The sequence below is a fragment of the Brassica napus genome, chromosome C4 (assembly GCF_020379485.1).
Source record: "Brassica napus cultivar Da-Ae chromosome C4, Da-Ae, whole genome shotgun sequence".
NCBI lineage: Eukaryota > Viridiplantae > Streptophyta > Magnoliopsida > Brassicales > Brassicaceae > Brassica > Brassica napus.
The window spans coordinates 31,916,491-31,936,489 of record NC_063447.1 but is presented as its reverse complement, the minus strand read 5'-3'; the positions used below and the strand labels follow the sequence as shown (position 1 = coordinate 31,936,489).

The 19,999-nt window shown below is 36.3% G+C and overlaps 2 protein-coding genes and 1 pseudogene across 13 annotated transcripts; 1 reads left to right on the top strand and 2 right to left on the bottom strand.

Annotated features, from left to right (window-relative positions):
• Window positions 1-1,077: 1,077 nt before the first annotated feature.
• On the top strand, window positions 1,078-4,269 carry LOC125585142. 11 transcript variants are annotated; one of them, XM_048753717.1, is made up of 9 exons: window positions 1,078-1,674; window positions 1,748-1,789; window positions 1,866-2,045; window positions 2,126-2,222; window positions 2,523-2,584; window positions 2,729-3,254; window positions 3,344-3,506; window positions 3,603-3,830; window positions 3,960-4,269. In XM_048753717.1, exons 1-6 carry the CDS (start codon window positions 1,612-1,614, stop codon window positions 2,756-2,758), a joined length of 474 nt encoding a protein of 157 aa, XP_048609674.1. In that variant the 5' UTR covers window positions 1,078-1,611; the 3' UTR covers window positions 2,759-3,254; window positions 3,344-3,506; window positions 3,603-3,830; window positions 3,960-4,269. The 11 variants fall into 11 exon arrangements, 3 of the variants coding, with proteins under 3 accessions (XP_048609674.1, XP_048609672.1, XP_048609673.1); XM_048753715.1 differs by having other exon boundaries at window positions 1,079-1,674; window positions 2,523-3,254; window positions 3,603-4,269; XM_048753716.1 differs by having other exon boundaries at window positions 1,079-1,674; window positions 2,523-3,506.
• Window positions 3,930-16,991, bottom strand: LOC111203357 (annotated as a pseudogene). Its single transcript, XR_007322060.1, has 12 exons — window positions 16,337-16,991; window positions 15,847-16,212; window positions 14,376-15,774; window positions 14,204-14,267; window positions 14,014-14,118; window positions 13,013-13,808; window positions 12,846-12,933; window positions 5,734-8,254; window positions 4,911-5,633; window positions 4,744-4,809; window positions 4,286-4,627; window positions 3,930-4,200 (listed from the first exon to the last, which is right to left on the bottom strand). The product of XR_007322060.1 is annotated as a transcription factor PIF5-like (transcript).
• Window positions 8,679-10,104, bottom strand: LOC106382715 (glutathione S-transferase T3-like). The gene is made up of 2 exons (XM_048755774.1): window positions 9,866-10,104; window positions 8,679-9,525 (listed from the first exon to the last, which is right to left on the bottom strand). The coding sequence occupies exons 1-2, from the start codon at window positions 10,102-10,104 to the stop codon at window positions 8,679-8,681; spliced, it is 1,086 nt and encodes a 361-aa protein (XP_048611731.1).
• Window positions 16,992-19,999: the final 3,008 nt, after the last annotated feature.

Genomic DNA, 19,999 nt, shown 5'->3' with positions numbered 1-19,999 from the left:
GGGTCCTATGGATAACCCGAAAATTACACCACTTAACCATGAGTCCATGACATTACCTACTTTAAAACCTATACTATACGATCTTGACAAATGAGCATGTTTAACAACAAATCAAAACTTCAGAACCGTAAATATCAATAAACGTTCAAACACATCAAATTCAAACTTCTATGTTCCACAATCAACATGACAAAGTTAAATAACATCACAATTCACAAACTGAAACATAAAGGTTCTGAAAACACAAAGTCAAATAACAACACCAAGGCAAAGGTCCAAAGCGGAACAAAGGGAAGCGAGTAATCAGTTTCCATCTCTTAAGTCTCTACTCTCTACCACCTGAAACTAAGAAGTAAGAACATTAAGAATTATAATATAGATACGATGAACTATGAAACTTACATTCAGATTAAAAAGTACAAAGAATGACAAGTAACAAGCTTACGGCTTACCATTACCATTTCTTCACTCATGCCTAAAACCAGGTTCAAATTCTAATAAAATAAAAAAAACTAAAGGTTAGTAAATCACAAGTAACAAGCTAGTAACAAGCAGTCAAGCATACATAAAACTTGGAAAAAATAATAATAGAGATTCGAAATTACCTCTCATAAGATTATCTTCTGCCTCCACCTCCTTAAGTAGTTGTTCTTGTCTTATAATTCCTCTGCCACAGACTTTAATTTCACATTTTAGCCATTGCTCGGTGCACATTAACACTTCTATCATTGGATCAACTCTCTCCTCTGGATGTTCACAAGACGCCATCTATATGATACACAAAAGAAAAAGTTACAGACAAGAACTTGAAACAACAACTCCAAATTGAACAAGAGGACCGAGTTCGAGAGTTACCTTCGATCGACTACGAGACCGAGACGCCTCTGATGGAGGAGACGACGCAGAGCTTCGAAATTGGCGACTTGGTTCCAGTTTGTGGTTGAATCAAAAGAGATATACAATATTGATTGAGTATCGCTTAAATTTCGGGAAGTGGAAACTTGAATTTGGGAAGTGGAATCGATTTGAGAGATAAATGGAAAGTAGAGGAAAGGATTAGGGATAATAGGCTTAGGGGCTTAGCATATTTTCGGGTCTTAGAAAAACCGATCGGGTATCGGGTAAGATCCGACCGGGTATCGGTTCTTCGGGTCTTGAACAATGCTACCCAATAGGGTATTTTAGACGGGCCGGACAAGGATCCGAACCGGGTTTTTCGGGTCGGTATCGGGTCGGGTCGTCGGGTACGGATTTTATGCCCAGGGCTAGAGGAGATGTTTCCTAATTAGGAGTTACAAGAGACGCCTCTTACGAGTCTCTTCTGCCTCCATTGAAGCTTGCTTCCGATTCGATTCGAAACCATGGCCGCTGTATCCTCGCAATCTCTTCCCCAATCTAGCTTCTTCCTCATCAGTCGATTCAGCTCCGATGCTGGTGTAACCGACGGCACCGGATCCGATATCACCGAAGCTCCGACTCAGATCATCGAGGCGAAACCCGGAGAGATGTCGCCGTGATCCAAAAGGACAGGGATCATCGCAGTCAAGTGCGGGATGAAGAGGCTCTAGGATAAATGGGCAGCTAGGGTTCCGGTTTCGATCCTCTGGGTTGATGACAACATCGTCTCTCAGGTCAAAACCGTTGAGAAAGAATCAACATCTTCAACATCCTCTGGTAAATCATCATCTTCTCTTTCTCTTCCGAGTTTCTTGTGTTTATTGTCAGAATCATTGACTAATGAGTTTAGTGTTGTAAAAGGTGTATGCTTTCACTGACTCTGCTTTCAAAGGTAACCCAGCAGCGGTTTGCTTCCTCAACTTTGGCATCTGCTCATTGTATCTTCTCCAACGCTTTGGTTGATTCAGACAGTGTCGAGTTTGTCACAAGTTCAGGGGAAAGAAGGATCCTTTTTGATCGAGTTGAATTTCCTTGTGGTTCCAACTAGCGATACCAATCTCAGTGATGCATCCTTTTCCATGATCACCAAAGCCTTGAACGGAGCTACCATTCTTGATACTAAAGCTACTGCCTCCAACAACATCATAGTAATTATTTGGTTCATGTTACAAATTATGCAGTCTTGTTTGTTTGTTCACATAATTTTTGACTCTTTCTTATTTTGCAGGTTGTGCTTTCATCTTTGGAATCTGTCACTGAACTGCAACCAAATATGGATGATATATTGAAATGCTCTTTTGATGGCATCATCTTCACAGCTGCAGGTTACTTCTTGTTCCTTCTATAATCACAATCAGATCCAACTCTGTTGAGCTACGAACAAAGCTTTCCTCTGTTGTGATGCGAAGACATTTTGTATTACTATTTGCTTGTTTTATTTCTGCCATCATTGATATTGTCCATCTTTGAGAGTGTAAACTCGTGCCGAATAAGTTACTTTATTAAAAGAAAATCTTCATGGCCTAATGGGTTAATTATTCACGTTTTGGAAACGAATGCTGCCGATGTCCATGCTATATATGTTTTCTTTATTAAAGATATTGTTGAGTCTGTTTTGCTTGAAGATGAAACTGACGATAAGGGTGCCAAACATGGGAAGAAAACTAATCGGACTTCTCGTGAGAAGGTTAGTTTTAGTTTGTTTGATCATCAGTTTTGATATGCTACTAATGACTTGTTGGGAACATTGAGTGATAGTGTTTAGCTCGTGTTAGTATGCTTATTTTTTAGGTTGTAAAAATTGTTTTTAAGTTTGGGTTTTTGTTATTAGGAATCGAGAATGGACACTCGTGGTCAGTAGGCTTCTCTGTGTATTATGAGTTGTTGTTGAAGAAGATGGTGTGTGTTATTGTTCTGTTTCATGTTACATGTTCTTGTTTTGTTATTTCATGTTCTTGTTTTTTTTTCAAGAACCCCTAAATAAGATACTACTATTGGAGCACAAAATCAAGGTGTTTCTTAACTAAAGTTCTTAATTATATTTAATTACTAAAATAATCACTAAGAGACCCTAATGGGGTTTGTGGATTAATCATGCTCTAAGATAACCAAACACTTCACTGTATCAATTAATTAAAAAGGTGTGTTGTTCAAAAATGAAAAAAGAAGAATGTGAAAAGGTGCTTCGTTCATGAATTAAAAAAAAAATACATGTGAAAGGGTGAGTATGCATGGTTGATTAGGCGATGTATGCATGATTCTTGTTTATGAGTATATGAATAGTGGTAACTTAGAACAATGGTTACATGGAGACATGGGGAAACTCAACACTCTCACTTGGGAGGCATTGCACAAGCGTAAGTGGTTAAGATGTATACTTTTGCTTGAAGTTCTAGCTTTAGCTCTTGAAGTGGATAATAACATGGCCTGCACCACAATTCAACAGGCTTACTTATTTACATGAAGCTATAGAACCAAAGGTAGTCTACAGACATAAAAGCAAGCAATATCAAGATTGATGATGATAGTCATGGGTTACCTTTTTATAAACTATTTTGCACCCAGTCAAAAAGAAGTCTAGCTTCGCCCCTGGTCATGGGCACATTTGGGTAAGTTAAAGATCTGTATCTGCTTTAGTGATGATGGTATCGTTTTGGTATCTGTTTGATATCCTTGTGATAAGGTCATGTGCGTATGTGTATCAGGTATGTAACACCCGAATATGCTAATACAAGTCTTTTAAATGAGATGAGTGTGACATCTATAGCTTTGGTGTCCTGCTTCTGGAAGCTATAACTGGAAGAGATCCAGTTGACTATGAACGTCCAGCTAATGAGGTAGCCTAATCACGTCTGCTTTGTCATTTGTATCCAAGAGTAATGAATGTGTTTGTTAATTTGGTGCATGAATCGGATGACAACCCTTTTGGCGAGGTATGCATAATACTTAGATTCACCGGGTTTGTTTAAAACTTTATTACTGTTTAAGTTTTAACTAGCAATGGTCCAAATCTTGAGCAACCCATATCACTATATCAGTAAAGGAGTGTTTTGTTTCTGTAGGGGCGGAGGAACAGAAAGAGTAGAACAGCGAGTATGGAGATAGTCGAGGCCACAGAGGAATCAGCTAACACAAGCAAACGGCCTGGTCACTCACAGAACCACACAACAAAATCTAAAAAAACAAAAACAAAAGAGCTGTTTCAGTAGTTTCTAACATCAGGCAAGTAACTAAATGATACAATCTTAGGAGCCAGTATCATTTTTTAATGATTTGAGTTTCTTCCATAGGTTGTTGTTGCACCTACATTTAATGTAAACATGACATGTCAAATATCAATCAATTTTATTTAAAAAAATAAAATCAAAACGATGACGTGTTCACTAACCTGAGTAGTCGCGGGCATCGGTGGAAAGCCACCCATGTACCTCGAAAGCTGCTCAGATAAGATATGGTTCTGTGCTTGCATCTGCAGCTGCATAACCGGGTTTTGACATACTAAACAGGGATGACTCTGTGCAACAAGCCGGTTCATAACCGGAAATTGTGGCTGTTGCATCTGACTCTGCATAGCCATTTGATTAATGTACTGAGATGATTGTACACCTGGAAACATCATCGGAGTCGCTGCTGCTGCAGCCATTCCCCTTCCCATCCACATCACTTGGAGTTGCATTTGAAGTGATTTCAAGTAGTCTATGGCTTCATCCAAAATCGACGCTTTATCAGTCTACAAGATTAAATACATATAACTAATCAAATACATAGACAGAAATAGAATCCCAAATTTCCCAACTAAACTCACTCCAGTTTTTTTAATCTTGTTTTGTCTTAAATGGAACTTACTCTATTGCAATGAGGTATAAGTTCTTGAAGAGCTTTCATTCTCTCATTGATCCGATCTCTCCTCTTCTGTAATAAACCATTATCAGAAAAATAGCAAAATTTTTATAACTTTAACTAGCAAGTTCACGTAACACATAATAATTAATATGTAATGGACAAGAACGTACCCTTTCTGAGAGATTATGAACTTCAGCTGCACGACTTCTTCTGGTAGATCCTGACCGTTGGCTGGATTTGTTACCCATAATTTGATCATCGGTTGACATAAGACGAACATCAGATTGAGATACAGATTCTTGATCAGTGTCCATTACATGTTTTCTTTTACGGCTAATGGTTACGCTTCTTCCACTCTCATTTTCTTTGCTGCAACCGGACGAGCCACCAGACGAAGTGTCAAGTCTTTGTTCGACGTTCTTGCTTCTATCACTCATAGGAAACTGAGGATGTGTCACCTGATGATCATTTGTAGACTGGTTGCTCCCACAATGGCTTGTTCCAACGGTTACAACCGAGGACCTAAACTTAGGAGGAGCCATAGCTTGAGCCTCATGTTTAATAGTATCTTCTATCGTTTGTGGCTTCTCGGGATAAGGTGGACCATCAAGGTGGTCGAAAGAAAAGAAGAATTGGGAGGAGAACTCGGATTCAAAGGGGTCAACTACGTCTTCAGGAGGGTATTGGATCCAGGAGACGGTTTTTTGATCTTCTTGAAGAGTGTTATAGTGTGTGGGTACTGTTTCTTGGTAGTCAAGAAAAGTAGTGTTGGGTTTTCGTAGGGCTAGATCATGTTTGGAGTTTTGGACTTGGACTGATGATTCTCTTCGTACTTGGCTTTGTAAAACCACTTGGCCATCTCTCAAAGTAGCTCCACTAGTTCATCTTCTGGTCTATCCAGAACATAAATAAACACATGAACACACAACTTAGTAATTGTAATTAAATTTTAAATTAATAATTAAAGAATAATATGACTGGGATTATGCATACCTGATTGATCTTTTACTAGTGGACATGTGGAAATTATCTTCCATGTCAGACTGTACAGGAGATATCCAAATAAGAGTACATTAGATCATGATTAATCCGGGTTCTTAGGGTGGGATTCTTAGCTTCGTCTAAGAACTGTTTCTTAGCTTTTAACTAAGAAAAACTAAGAATCATCTCTTAAATATGAGATATAAGAGCACCATTAACCTTTGTTGCTTAAGGGGTACTTAGCAATTTTTTAATTAAAAAAAAAGAAAGAGGAGAAGAAGAAGCAGCAGTGCTTAATTAGACGTCACAAGCTGCTGTTGCTTGCACTGTTCGCGGGCCCTACTGACACGTGGCGGTCCGCGATTGATTATTTTTTTTAATTTTTTTTTTTTTTTCAGACAAATACAAATTAAAAAGTTTTTTAAGCACTTCACTAATGATGCTTCAAGAGCCGGCTCTTAACCGAAAAGTGTAAAAAAACAAAAAAAAAACAAAAAAAATGTTAAATCATGAGTTAAAAAACTCAAATTAAAAACCTGGTTAATCATACTCTTATTTTCTTACGAGAGAGTGAAAAACTAATTAATTAAGAATTTAAGATAATGATTAACCGGAGCTTTTACACTAGAAGCGTAAGACCACCTCCATCAGTAAGGAGTCCAAATGGGTACTTAACATTAAAGTAGTATTTAATTTTGTGATTTGATAGCTTAAGGACTCATGTTAGTGTATTTAATTTTTCATCCTCCATTGGTAGAACCACATTGAGGTTCCTTAAAATTTTTTTTTTTTTTTAAAGTAGAATGATTTAAAATAAAAGCATACATAAAAGTTTTAATAAATATTACACAAAACATATTAATAATACAAATACAAATCGTGAACGAGAAAAAACTGATTAGTTAAAATCTTGAGGAGTTCCAAACTTTTGTCATATATTCTCAACCAAATCAGCTTTCAGTCGTTGATGTATTTGGTTATCACGGACTTCATTCCGAATGGTCAGCATGCCCATAACATTATGGAGATTTGTAGGCATCTGTGTTGAAAAGTTTAAATCGACATGTGAACTTCGGCTTGATTCCGGTTGTTCGAAAACTGATACATCAGTAAGTGTGTACTTGTCTCGTTCATCTTCCACGATCATATTATGAAGAATGATACATGCTCTCATTATCTTTCCAATTTTTATTTTATCCCACAAAAGAGCTGGATTTTTGACAATGGCAAATCGAGCTTGCAAGACCCCAAAAGCACGCTCGACATCTTTACGAACAGCTTCTTGCTTTGTAGCAAATAAGGATGCTTTTGGACCTTGCGGTTCTCGAATAGATTGGACAAAAGTAGCCCAGTTTGGATAAATACCATCTGTGAGATAGTAAGCCAAACGGTAGTTATGTCCGTTAACAGTATAATTGACTTTTGGAGCTCGACCTTGTAATATATCATCAAAAATCGGTGATCGATCAAGAACATTGATATCGTTTAAGGTACCCGGAGGTCCGAAAAACGCATGCCATATCCAAAGATCTTCTGAAGCTACAGCCTCTAAAACAATAGTTGGTTTTCCTGATCCACGTGTATATTGAACTTTCCAAGCGGTCGGACAATTCTTCCACTCCCAATGCATACAATCGATGCTTCCTATCATCCCGGGAAATCCGCGCTCCTCTCCAGTATCAAGGAGTCGTTGAAGATCTTCTGGTGTGGGTCTTCTTAGATATTCTTCTCCAAATAAATCTATGATTCCTTGTACAAAATGTTCCAAGCATAAAAGCGCGGTGGTCTCACCAAGTCGGAGGTATTCGTCGACTGCATCAGCTGGGCAACCATATGCCATCATACGAATTGCTGCTGTTGCCTTTTGTAATGGAGAGTGACCGAACCTTCCAATAGCATCTCTTCTTTGTTGAATGTATGGAATTTCAGCGGAGAGTCGATCAACAATTCACATGAACAAAGACTTGTTCATTCTAAAACGGCGTCGAAACATGTAAGAAGGATATGTTGCATCTTCACTAAAATAATCGTTCCACAACTGCATGTGTCCTTATTCGCGTTGTCTTTCAATGTAAGCTCTTTTTTTTGGACTTTGCAGCTGCTTGACGATTTTCATGGTGAGTGTAAAGTTGCTCGAATTGTTCGTCCCAATGTTGATCAAATGCTTCATCCGAAATATCTTCAAAATTTTGTGAAGAAGAAGAAGAGGAAGACATTTGAAAGTGAAATGGTAAGAGAGAGATGACAAAAGAGAAATAGTTTGAGAGAATATGAAACGAGAGAAAACGTTTGGCACAATTTGAATTTTACAATGCAGCAAAAAAAGAGAGAAAGAAACCGTTTGGCACAATTTGGAGAATACAATTTTCTAAACATGCTACTACATTATAAAGGAAGAATATGAAACATATGGAACTTTAGGATTCACATGCTACGACATTTGAAAGTTGTTTGTTTGTGTCACATGCTTCCCTGCTGTTTCTTTTCCTTTTCTTGTTTGCTTGTGTCACATGCATCTCTCTCAACCATCAACCTGCAAAATTCATATGTATAGATCAGTTACACAACAAACGTCACATGCCACTCACTTTATTTCTTTTGTTGTTTGTGTCACGAGAACTCAAACTCAATCTCATAAAAGATAGAAACCAATATTATATATTAAAACTCAATATCATAAAATAGAAACCAATATTATACATTGAAACTCAATATCATAAAATAGAAACCAATATTATACATTGAAACCCAATATTATACAGACTCGAGAACTCAAACTCAGACATAATATGAGACACAATATCATACAGACTCGACATGCATATCACAGACTCGACAATATCAGAAACAATATCATACAAACTTAGAGACAACATCATAGAAACTCAGACACAACTCAATACAAACTCAGACACAATACCATACAAGATCGATCAGAAACAACATCATACACGCCCTCAAACCAACAGATCATTGATTAGCTTGTTTTTCAAAGCTTGCTCTGGTTCAATTAATGGCTCAGTCTTGCCAAGTAGCCTCTGAAGCAATTTTTGATTGTTAACCTTCTCTCTCAATGCAAAGTCCTTTTGCCTCATGTCCCACATGTTCTCAAGGTCCACACACACCTTCCCTTCTGCTTCTTCAGTGTTAGCCTTCCTCACAGCCGCTTTACTTAATCTCTTTGCAGCTTTGACACCCGCAGGCCGGACCTCCACACCATTTGCGTCCTCTTCTCCAAGGCTACATGGAACTGACGTTGATGACTGTCCTGTTTGGTTATCAACCTTTCTTCTCTTAGATGTCACACCATTTTTACTCGCCAGACCTCCACACCATTTTTGATCATGCCTCAGCTCCAACCAAGCATGCTCAAGTGTGAACTTGCTCTTGTAATCATTGAAGAATATCTGATGAGCCAGCTTTAAAACATTATCCTCACTTTGCCCACTAGATTTTTGTTTAGTTGCTGCATCATAGCACCCTACAAACTTGCACACGCCCTCATTAAGCTTCCCCCATCTCGATTTACAGCCAGTTGAGTCTCTCTTCTGCAAACCAGCAACCTGTGGACTTGCCCCAAAATATGTAGCAATTCTTTTCCAAAAAGCCATTGCTTTCTGGTCATTGCTTACGATAGGGTCTTTAGATGTATTCAACCAAGCACTGATGAGCACCTTGTCCTCAGTTGGTGACCATTTCCGCCTTTCTTTACGGTCACTCACGATGTCTGCTTCTTCATTTTCCTCTTCAGGCCATCCAGTACCATAGGCAGACGCATCAGAGACAGAGGGGTATGGTTGTTGACTGTTTAAAAGGTTTTGAAAGCTACAAGGTGACGTAAATGGATCCATAGCGAAGGGGAATGAATTAAAAATGGGGAATGAGAGCTTGTTCTATTTTATGAAATGCAATTTGAAAGGAGAAGAGATATGAAATGAGAAAGGGATACTTGGTCGTTTTTAAAGCAAACTTAATGAGAGTTTAGTAGGTGTTAAGTGTAAATGGTCATCAATGTACTTAAAACTAAAAAATCAAGAAAGTCAATGTATCTACCTAAACAATTGCCATCAACTACATGATCCTAAAGTCCATTTAATTCTAACCTAAACCATGTCTAACACGCATTAAAGGATGGACAGCTTACCTCTGAACCTGAAGAGATGGTTCGATATCTTTGATGAAGAGAGTCTTCAATGTGAGATGTCTTCTCCTTTCCTGTATCTTGCTGCTCTTTGGAGGATCTTTGTCTTCAATGTTATCTGTCTTCTCCTTTACTGTCTCCCACACGGCTAAACCATCCAAAGCTGCTACGAACTGTCCTGTTATCAAAACCGAAGACACTTGGTTAATTACAACACCAAAATCATCGGATTCGACAACCATAAACCTCAAAGTTGTCAGAGGAGTTGTCGAATTGAATCAACCGGTTCCGAGAGTCACTACCTCTATGTTGGAAGAGACAGACGAGATATCGAAGGCACCGGTGGAAGATCAGCGACTCGGTGCCGATAAAATCGATGGAGGAGATGGTGAGGAGTCACAGCGAGTTGGCTAAGGACTTGCAGAGCTTGGAGTCGCTGATCGAGAGGAACTTGAGGATGGACGAGAGGAGGAGCCACGACGTCGTCGGTATCGGATTCTGGGGCTGGGACATCGTTGATATCAGATTCGGCGCGTTACTCCACTGCTGTCTCCTCTTTGTCGTCGTCGGCGTTAAATCACGAAGAGGAGAGACGGAGAGACCGAGCCATCATCAAGCTTTGGAGATTTCATCAGAAAAGCATCTCTGATTCTTCGATGACATCGAAGATTAGAAGAGAGCACCGCCGAGACAACAATAGAGAGAAAAGATCACGCGTTTTTTCCTTTCGTAGAAAAAGAATCAACCAATACGAATATGTCACGTATGAGTTCTTTACCACTCCTATAATCACTCAATTAAGGAGCGGTTCAGCTTAATAAATTTATTTTTCATTTAATTTTTTCTCTTTAATATATCAAGACCTCCTCTAGATGCTACCGATAGAGGTGGTCTAAGAGAGGCTAGGTTCTTGGCCAGGTTCAGACTTCAGACAGAGGAGAGATTACACCAAGCGAGCAAGCGAGGGCGAGATTATGATTCGGTTGGGGCAATAGTACTGAAACAGATCAGGATGAGCGACACGTGGCAACTTCTCAGACAACAGTTGATTGATAATGGGACCCGACCCACCCCACCGTTGGATCTTGCTTCTGCGGAGTTGAAAAACCTATACTCGGTGGTTTCAGACCTGTACCCTATCTGAACATTCTTGACCAATGATTAAAGGGTGTTCTCCTCAAACAAGACAGCCCATGTGTTCTCTTTCAACCAATAATTTACTGCTGATAATCATATCGTTTCCATGTTTATTTCACCCATGGGACCCATTGCACCGTTCATTCAATAGTTTTCTCATCGACTGAAAATTAAACACGATCATCCAACATATATTACCGAGATTAGAATTAATTTTCTTAATTTGATTGGTTGTTGGTATTTGATTTTTTATTTATTTAATTAAATTTTTTTAAAGAAAACTAATTTTAGAATTACCTAATCTAATATATTTTACCAAAACAAACAATTGAAAATCTTAAATATAGATGAATTAACATAATTTGTTTATTCAAACAATTAAATATCATATTATAGAAATGATTATATAAATATTTTTAAACATATTTTTATTAATAGTAGATACAATATATCATATATTACAGAGGAATTAACCTAAATCTAATAATATTTCTTATAATCATTCACTATATATATATGTATATATTTTCTAAAAATAAGTCCAATGAATGCAAAACAGTTAAATATACAATTTAAAAAAATAGTCAGTTTCAATGAAAAAGGTTGATAGTATAATTGAATTCTTTTAGAAATTATTTATTTATTTTTTTTTATTTTTTTGACAGCAAACATTCACAGACTCATGTAGACTTTGTAAAGAAATTATTTATTTTTAAAAGCAAAAAATTATATGGTAAGCTGTTTAAAATAATAATAATAAATTAATTAGACCTCAAAAACTAAAATAAACAAAATAGCATTTTTTTATTTTGAAAATTTTAATTTTTTTTTAAAAAAATTTGAAATTCTATCCCCAAAACCCTACTGCTCAACTCTAAACCCTAAACCCTAAACCTTAAACCCTAAATCCTAAACCCTAAACCCCTCCCCTTAACTCTAAACCCTAATATCTAGATTAATTAACCCTAGGATATAAGTGTATATTCAATTCTTTTGATAAAACATTTAATTCTGTTTTGGTCATTTTTATTTTAAAAATCTATATTTGTGACAAAAAGAATTTTTAGGTCTATCCTAGGAAATTTTTCTACTATAAATCGAAAAATCAGAACATTAGATTAAGATTTTTACGATGTATGAAAAAAAAGTTCCAACAAATTGTATACAAATAGAAACTTGTTATTTTGATGTAATAAATTCATTGAATCTCACATTGATGATATATATATATATATATATATATATATGCAAAAATAATTACATCACATTATTAAAAATTAGATATGATTTTTCTGATATATATTTAATGAAAATAGGTTTGCATTACAGTAATTTTATAAAAAAGAAAATAATACTTTTAAAAGATATTTAAAATATAATTATTTTTAATGAAAATCTTGGTCAAATGAATCAGTGTTTGATAAGATAGTGTGTTGATTGGAGAGAATTGCATATCCTCAATGTAAATTATGTAATCCTGAAACATGAGAAGAAGAATTATAAAGGAAAGATTAGAGTTGTTACGAAAAAAGGTCAGATTAGAAAGAAGAAGATAAATATTAATTTAACCCTTGGTTATTTATTTAACTCTTCAATTTCCTGGAGCCCGCTTGAGAAGGGGCTTGTCATCACACCAGCTGAAGAAAGAAACCAAACAAACATGTTTATGAAGAAGATCGTTTCTACTGAAACAAAAAAAAAGACGGAAGCTTACAACCCGCAAACCGACCAGGAATCGAGCACCACCAAACGCAGCTTTAAAAATGTATCCATAAATTTTTGAGACAGCTCACAAACAAAAAAAATATGATTCCAACGAAAATCAGAACAGAAAAAATTGACATACCAGTTGTGCTTAGGAAATCATTGAAGCATTTCAACCACCTAATCTTTTCGACAGTTGAACACGGCCAAAGTTTTCACCCACGTCAAGCCTAGCAATTAAGTCCTTAGTTGATTCAGTCTCTTTCTGCTGTTTTTCCCAAGCTGTATTCTGAGTTTCAATCACTCTACCTTTGAGATCATATACTGACAGTAGTTACCCTCAAATGTTCTTCGAACAGCCATCTCGGCTTCCACAATTTTGGTACACAACTGATCAAGGAAGGCTCTGTCGTGTGAGATTATAACCATAGGCACCTCTTTCTTTTGCAAATAGCCTTCAAGCCATTCAATAGTATCAAGATTCAAACGGTTTGCTTCTAAATGCAGACCATTCAATGTGTGTTTATTCTGTTCCTACCCAAAGCTGAATATTTCTGAGTGACATTATCATTTGCCATCCACCGCTAAACGAAGCCACAAGCCCATCAGCATCCTCCGGTACAAACCCTAACCCCGGTATCAGCTTACTAACTTTAACATAGACCATGTCTAAGTTCACAGCTTGAGATCTTCTCTGCAACATATCAAACTCGTCTAAGAACCTCCCCATAAGTTCCAAACCATCAACAGACCCTTCAATAGCCTTCTGAATTTTCTCCAGCTTCTTGGTTATCTCATCTCTTCCTTGAAAGCACCCATGAACTCTTCCTTCACAGTCCTGCTCATGGAAACCTCGAACTCTTGGCTCAAGAATGTAACTTTTATATTGGGTTGGCCTTGATAATGTAACCTGAATCGGGTTCTTGATGATCATGAGCTGGGTCATCTTCCCCGCTCCGTTAACCCCTTACTAACCCTGCTTTGTCTCCTCTTTTTACATCCAGGTAACGTACTTGAGCATAATGACGCTTTTGGAGCTCTTCCTTATGTTCTCTAGCTTCACACCTGAGCAAACCGTGGACGCGCTGTTGTTCGAGATAGATATCTGAATGGAAGAGTACCAGAAAAGTTTAAGAAAATGAACATGATATCTAAGATCGGAAAACCTGAGAAATCTATATTAAACAATTGAAAATTTATGAATGGCAAGACCCAAAATTGAAAAAAAAAACAATATACTTGAGATTCAAGAGCAGAAACCCACGGAAAACATTTTTAAAAATTAATTTTGAGATCTAAGATCGGAAAACCTTGGCATCTAGGAGAAGCATATCGACTCCCATCAACTCCGACGTTCCTATAGCTTCCCAAAAAAATCAGTAGCCTCACTTCGAGGGTGGAAGAAAAGTGGCCAGCTTTCAAATCACGAAGAACACATGAATTAACCATCATACTGCAAATAAGTTTTTAGGAGACAATGTTTAAAGGATAAAGTCTTACCTATTTATAAGTGGAGAAACACCGGCTCTGACAGGGATAAATATCATTGAATGAGAGCGTCGTGCTTGATGGGCATTGAGGGAGTTAAGAAGATTAGTAACAACATTGAATCCAGACAAATCGAACCATCTCTGATGATTCATTAAGTGAAAACGAAACAACGAAATCTCACCATGACACATAGTCTCCTCGAAACGATTCCTCCGAAACGACATGCTGAATCTCCATGGCTGGCTAAAGACGTCGCATATTGGAGAAGGACAGTTCGAAGAAGACAATGAACCCTAAGTTTGTAAAACACCTTTCTGGCTAGAGGTCAAACACTTAAACACACAGGTAAATCAAAGCCCATCACAAAAGAAATAAATGAAACACTGAGTTTAATCTTCCTGAACACATGTCAGCCTGACATATGACGTTGATGGCCTAAAAATGAGAGAAACTTTCTTTTATAATAATAGATAGATAGATAAATGATTATCTGTATTGAATTTTCTGTCACTCATTTAAAACCATGAAATGATCTCAATAGATCATAATTTGTTTTTCTTACCTGCATTTTCCACATCGCATTTAATTCACATGTTGACTAGTAAATGCTACGTGCGAGAACATGTAAAAATTTCATAAATTTTCAACAATATACTTTAACGTGAAAAATCATCAACTATTAAAATACTGTCAAGTACTGTTGAGAAAATTATAGCAATTGCTAGTCTTTTTTTTTTTTGATCAAAAAACAATTGCTAGTCTTTCATATGTTTTTGTCAAAAAGAAAATCTTCTTTTTTCTATTCATTTTTAATGGTTAATATTAAAGACTCACCAAAGATAATTGTATAAATATTTTAGTTCAAGGTAAACTACGATCCTTTTATTTAAGCTACCAATTAACCAGATTATTAGAAATGGCAAACATCTGTTTTATTTGCATCTAATCACGAAATATTGCATATTAAATTTATTAATAACAGTTTCGAACCTAAGAGCATGATTAACTCGATCCGGTCTCTTAGCTAGGGTTCATAACTCATGATTTGACTTTTTTTATATATTTTTCGGCTAAGAGACGACTCTTAGAGCATGATTATTCTAGAGCTCCTTTTTGGGTCTCTTAATATTTGTTTAATATTATTAAGTAGTAAATGTGAGGTTAAGAGACATAATCGAGAGACCAACAAATTTAGCGCCTCCAATGCAAGTCTCTTATTGAGATGAGGGGTTCTTATGAAAAAAAATTGTTTTGAGAAGAAGATACCATAAGATGAAAATGGTTTATAAAAATTGTTTACAAGATAGAAATTGTTTTAGATTTATATGAATATTTTGAACATGAAAAGAAAGAATACGAGAAGGAGAAAGAAAAGAAGAGCATGAGAAGGAAGAACAAAGGATTGTAAGTTGTAACGTTGAACGTTTTCGAGCCTTGTAACATTAATCATGTGATGTATATAGTACAAACCTCATATTTACTCCATTCAAAATCATAGCAAGTGTTTTCTTCACCTGAGCAAACTTTACAGAGTTACTCAGGACTTAGTCTTGGTATACTTTGTACTCTGAAGTAGTTGCCTGCAAAGTTTTATCAACCCATTAAAGAAACTGCAAATCCAATAAGCAACGTTTTAGTTCCATTCAGTGTACCTGATAAAGCAACAGCTAGTCCTGTAATAGTGTGGTTGTTTCATCAACTAGCTTAGACTTTTCATCCATGTCTTTGTTCTGCTGCATTTGAACGAACATAATATCCGAACCACCAGCCTTCACGAAATCTTCCTCGTCGGCATAATCCTCCCTCACCGCAACGCAGCTCTCGCTACCACCGGAACCTCCTCCACCGCCGCCGAGGACGCTAGCTCTGACGACTCTACATTGTTGCTGTTCTATTGAAGTATAAGTAACAGAGAAGGAGAATCTGGCTTTTGCCTTTGGTTATGTTTCCATTTGTTCTGCAGCAGGATATGCAACAACTCCCAACACAATCTCTATGTTCTTCTTCACATCAGCAACCTGATCACACACATACATATATTTTTGTATATAACCAATAGTTAATCATCTACATAACGAAAACAAAACAAAATCAGGAGAGCAATACAGAGGAAACTCATGGATCCAAGAAAAGAAACCATACAAGCAGCTTCGCGTATCATGGAGTTCACATTGACCAAAGAGCACATGATTCAAGAATCTACAAACCAAAGTACCTAGAGAAAAAGTGATCAGCGTTCTGTCGAGGAGAAACTCATGGAACTAAGAAACGAACCCATACAAGCAGCTTCACGTATCAGAGTTCACATTTAAGAAACCACCAAAAGTAACTAACTTCCCAATCAAGAATCATTGATCAAACCTTTGTGATGAGAAGAAACGGGTAAGTAGGTGAGTGACGACGAGAAAGAAGAAAAGGACTCAACTTACACGCTCGGGTTTACTATATCACCTCCCTCACGTTGTGACGTATGCCTGGTGATGCTTCTGGTGATGGATCTGCATGATCTCGCCGCTGATCGCCGGCTCCAGCGCGCTGTAATCATAGGGGAGGTTAAGAAGCGTGAAGGTCTGGATTGATCGGAAACCAAGAAGCCTCGAAGATGCCTCCTTTAAGGCCCACTAGGGTTTTTTCTGCTGGCTACGGCACGAATCGCCATTGTTGCCATGTTGATAGATAGATAGATGATGAGAATTTGCCGTTCGTATCGAGAGAAAGAGAGAGAGACCAAACTCACTTTTCCTTCACCTTCTCATATTGTGACACATGTCACTAAGATACGTTTCTTCTTCCGAGACGTATCTCCACCTAACCTCTATTTTTCATTTTTTTAAAATTGTAATAAAATTAAAAACCTTTTTTAAGAACTCCCGTTAATAATGCTCTTATATCTCTTATTTAATAGACGGTTTTTAGTATTTTTAGTTAAAATCTAAAAAAAACTAAGAACAGTCTTTTATCGAAGTTAAAAACTCCAATTTAGAGATTGAAGTTAAAGATGATCATATACACAGCCGCAATCTTAACGTTGTAATAAATATTTCGTGGAACATCGTGACTAGTGGTCATGGACCACAATCAGTGGTCCGCTCAAATTCTGCTCGCATTATTGTTTGAATCCTTATCATTTTAACTTTCATATGTCTCACAGTTTCAGACCCTTATTATCACATGATTTTGTTCGGTGAAAGCGAATACAAAACCTTACTATTCTAATGATAAAAACATGAAAATATCACAAACTGTGACTGACAAGTGGGGGCGAGTAAAAATGTTTACTTTTTAATAGCAGTCGATTCAAAGCCGTAGAAGGCCATCAACTAAGCAACGTATACGTTTCTATTGCAGCCATATACGTACATACATAAACTGGATTAAAACACCAATTATTATTCGCATTGTTTCTTGTCATATTGTGGCGGCCCAATTTTATATGATGCAAGTTGTCACTTGCGAGTTGTGTAAACTAATTAAGTTGATATATAGATAGGTTCATACGTGTTTTTTTTTAATTATCTATGATTGTATATATTGGTATATTGGATTTTTCTGTATATTATAATAAATGAAACGATGTTTTCCACGACTTTAAAGTGTGCCATATGAATTCGAACATAATTGATTCAAATTCCCTGAAGAAAAGAGAAAAAAAAAGCATGGCATGACTCTTTATGTCTATAGGCGTTTCATGAAACACGGTTTAATTATATTCGAATTCATATAGTCAAACTCATGTCGGTATAAGTCGTCGCCTCGTTGGATCATTAGTTTCATTATCCCACCAATACATTTATACATGCTACGAATATTAGTTTTCGGCAAAAATAAAACACCAATGATTAGAACACCATATAAAATGAGAATGGTTTGTAGCTGTTACAAAAACGTTAGAACGTTGAAGATTCTCTTTTGCAAGATAAAATTAAAAAAGAAGCCCATATGTCGTAGGATTGCGTTTTGATAAACGTTTATGAGCCACTGAGCCATAAAGGCCACGAAAGTTCTTACGTTGTCTTCTGGCTAGAATGGTGTCTCTCATGAAGACTCGGTCCAGTGTTCTGAAGAGCTGTGTCGGAGTCGTAGACATACCGTCGTGGTGCAGTCGTTTATTCCGTTCAGACCAGATGATGTAGATGGTTGCTTGTGCAGCAAGGCGTTTGAGAAGTCTAGGAGATGTTAAGTCTCTGGTGCCTAGCCATGATGATCAGAAGATTCCCCATTGCATTCTGTTTGCTTTTATCCAGTCTGACAAGAGAGATTTAGATTTTGCAGAGAGAGTCCTAAACCACCCTCTTCCTCTGGTAGACAAACTGTTTTCCATGTGATTTTAGATACAGCAGCTAGTCTGGTATGTTTCCGCTCCATAGGAACCTTGAACGTAGAGTTTCAACAGCCTTTAGGTAGTAAAAACACTGCAATTGTTCTAACTTGATGACTCTCCATGCTTTCTTCCAATAATCCATGACGTTCATTTATGCCAAAACGCCATGTAACCGTACCATCATAACCAACATATGTTTCATCACATTACTGGCCTTTGAATAATAACATCATATATGACGACAGCTTTGATCCCTTTGGTAGATACAACAGTTGTTGCAACAATCTCCATTGTGATCCTCTTTCTGACCTTGATCATCACCACCTGAGCTTCTTAGATTCACAAGTGCCACTCTTTCAAGCATTCTAAAACCACAATTGCACAATTCACGTGACTTAAATCTGAATCAGCTTGGTGTTGTTGATTTAACCAATAAACCCAACTCACGTGCTCTTCACATGACAACCTTAAGCTTGAGCACCTTCTCTTGGACTGAGAGTCTTATCATAAGATCAGATAACACACTTCTACACTTTCATCATACTTCAGCATTCTTATGATTTTGCTATCACAGATTCAGAACACTCCTAAGGCTTAAACATTAGCTTAGATTCTACTCTGAGGCAAGATTTGTTAATGTTAAGTTTTTTCGTTTCTATTTTCCACTAAATATTAATGGAGAAAACGTGTATTTAAATACCAAAGTATCTCATCCCCTATATATTATTTGTGAAACATTACAACTTCTTTTTATAGCCACATGTCATCACTAGGATGATTCTTAGAATTACTAGAGAAATAGGTTGGTCCATCTACTTATATAATAAACTTTTTATTAAACTAACCATAAATTCATTATTAATGTCAATTATTATTTCCTTAAATAAAAATTACGGAATTGCCTAATGTGGGTAAAATATATATGACAATTAATGATTTTGAATAAAAAAGATCAGATAAAAAAAATGTATCTTCTATCAAATTTGTTTAATTTAAAACTATTAAAATAACTTAAAAAAAACAAAATAACCATATTATAAAAATTTAGATTTTTCTGTATATTTTATATTTTGAATTTTAAAAAATGACTATAAATTACTAAAATTGTTAAAAGTCTCACATTCAAATTTTGCGATCCATGGTTTAAAATTTTTGTTATGACAAAATACAAATGATTACAAAATCATATAAGTAAAAGTCTAATTTAATTAATCATTAAGATTTAAAATATATATGTCTATATATATCATTCTAAATTAAACTATAAACCATATTGAATAAATAAATATTTTAGTTTCAAAATTTACTTTGAATAATTTTTTTGATAAAAGTTTTGAACTAACATTGATAAATTTTTTTAAATTATCAATTACTAAAATTATTAGTCCCACAATGAAAATTTTGTTATCAGTAATTTAAAGTTTTTGCTATTAAAGATACACATGATAAAAAAAAAAACATATGAGTAGAAAACACCATTAAAA

Excerpts from the sequence above, each read along its gene's own strand:
- LOC125585142 (XM_048753715.1), top strand. The coding sequence starts at position 1,612 with ATGACAACATCGTCTCTCAGGTCAAAACCGTTGAGAAAGAATCAACAT. Across the intron at positions 1,790-1,865 it reads CACTGACTCTGCTTTCAAAG|ACAGTGTCGAGTTTGTCACA; the intron begins GTAACCCAGCAG and ends TGGTTGATTCAG. Across the intron at positions 2,223-2,522 it reads CATCATCTTCACAGCTGCAG|ATGAAACTGACGATAAGGGT; the intron begins GTTACTTCTTGT and ends TTTTGCTTGAAG.
- LOC106382715 (XM_048755774.1), bottom strand. The coding sequence starts at position 10,104 with ATGGTTGTCGAATCCGATGATTTTGGTGTTGTAATTAACCAAGTGTCT. Across the intron at positions 9,526-9,865 it reads CCATCTCTTCAGGTTCAGAG|TCAACAACCATACCCCTCTG; the intron begins GTAAGCTGTCCA and ends CCTTTTAAACAG.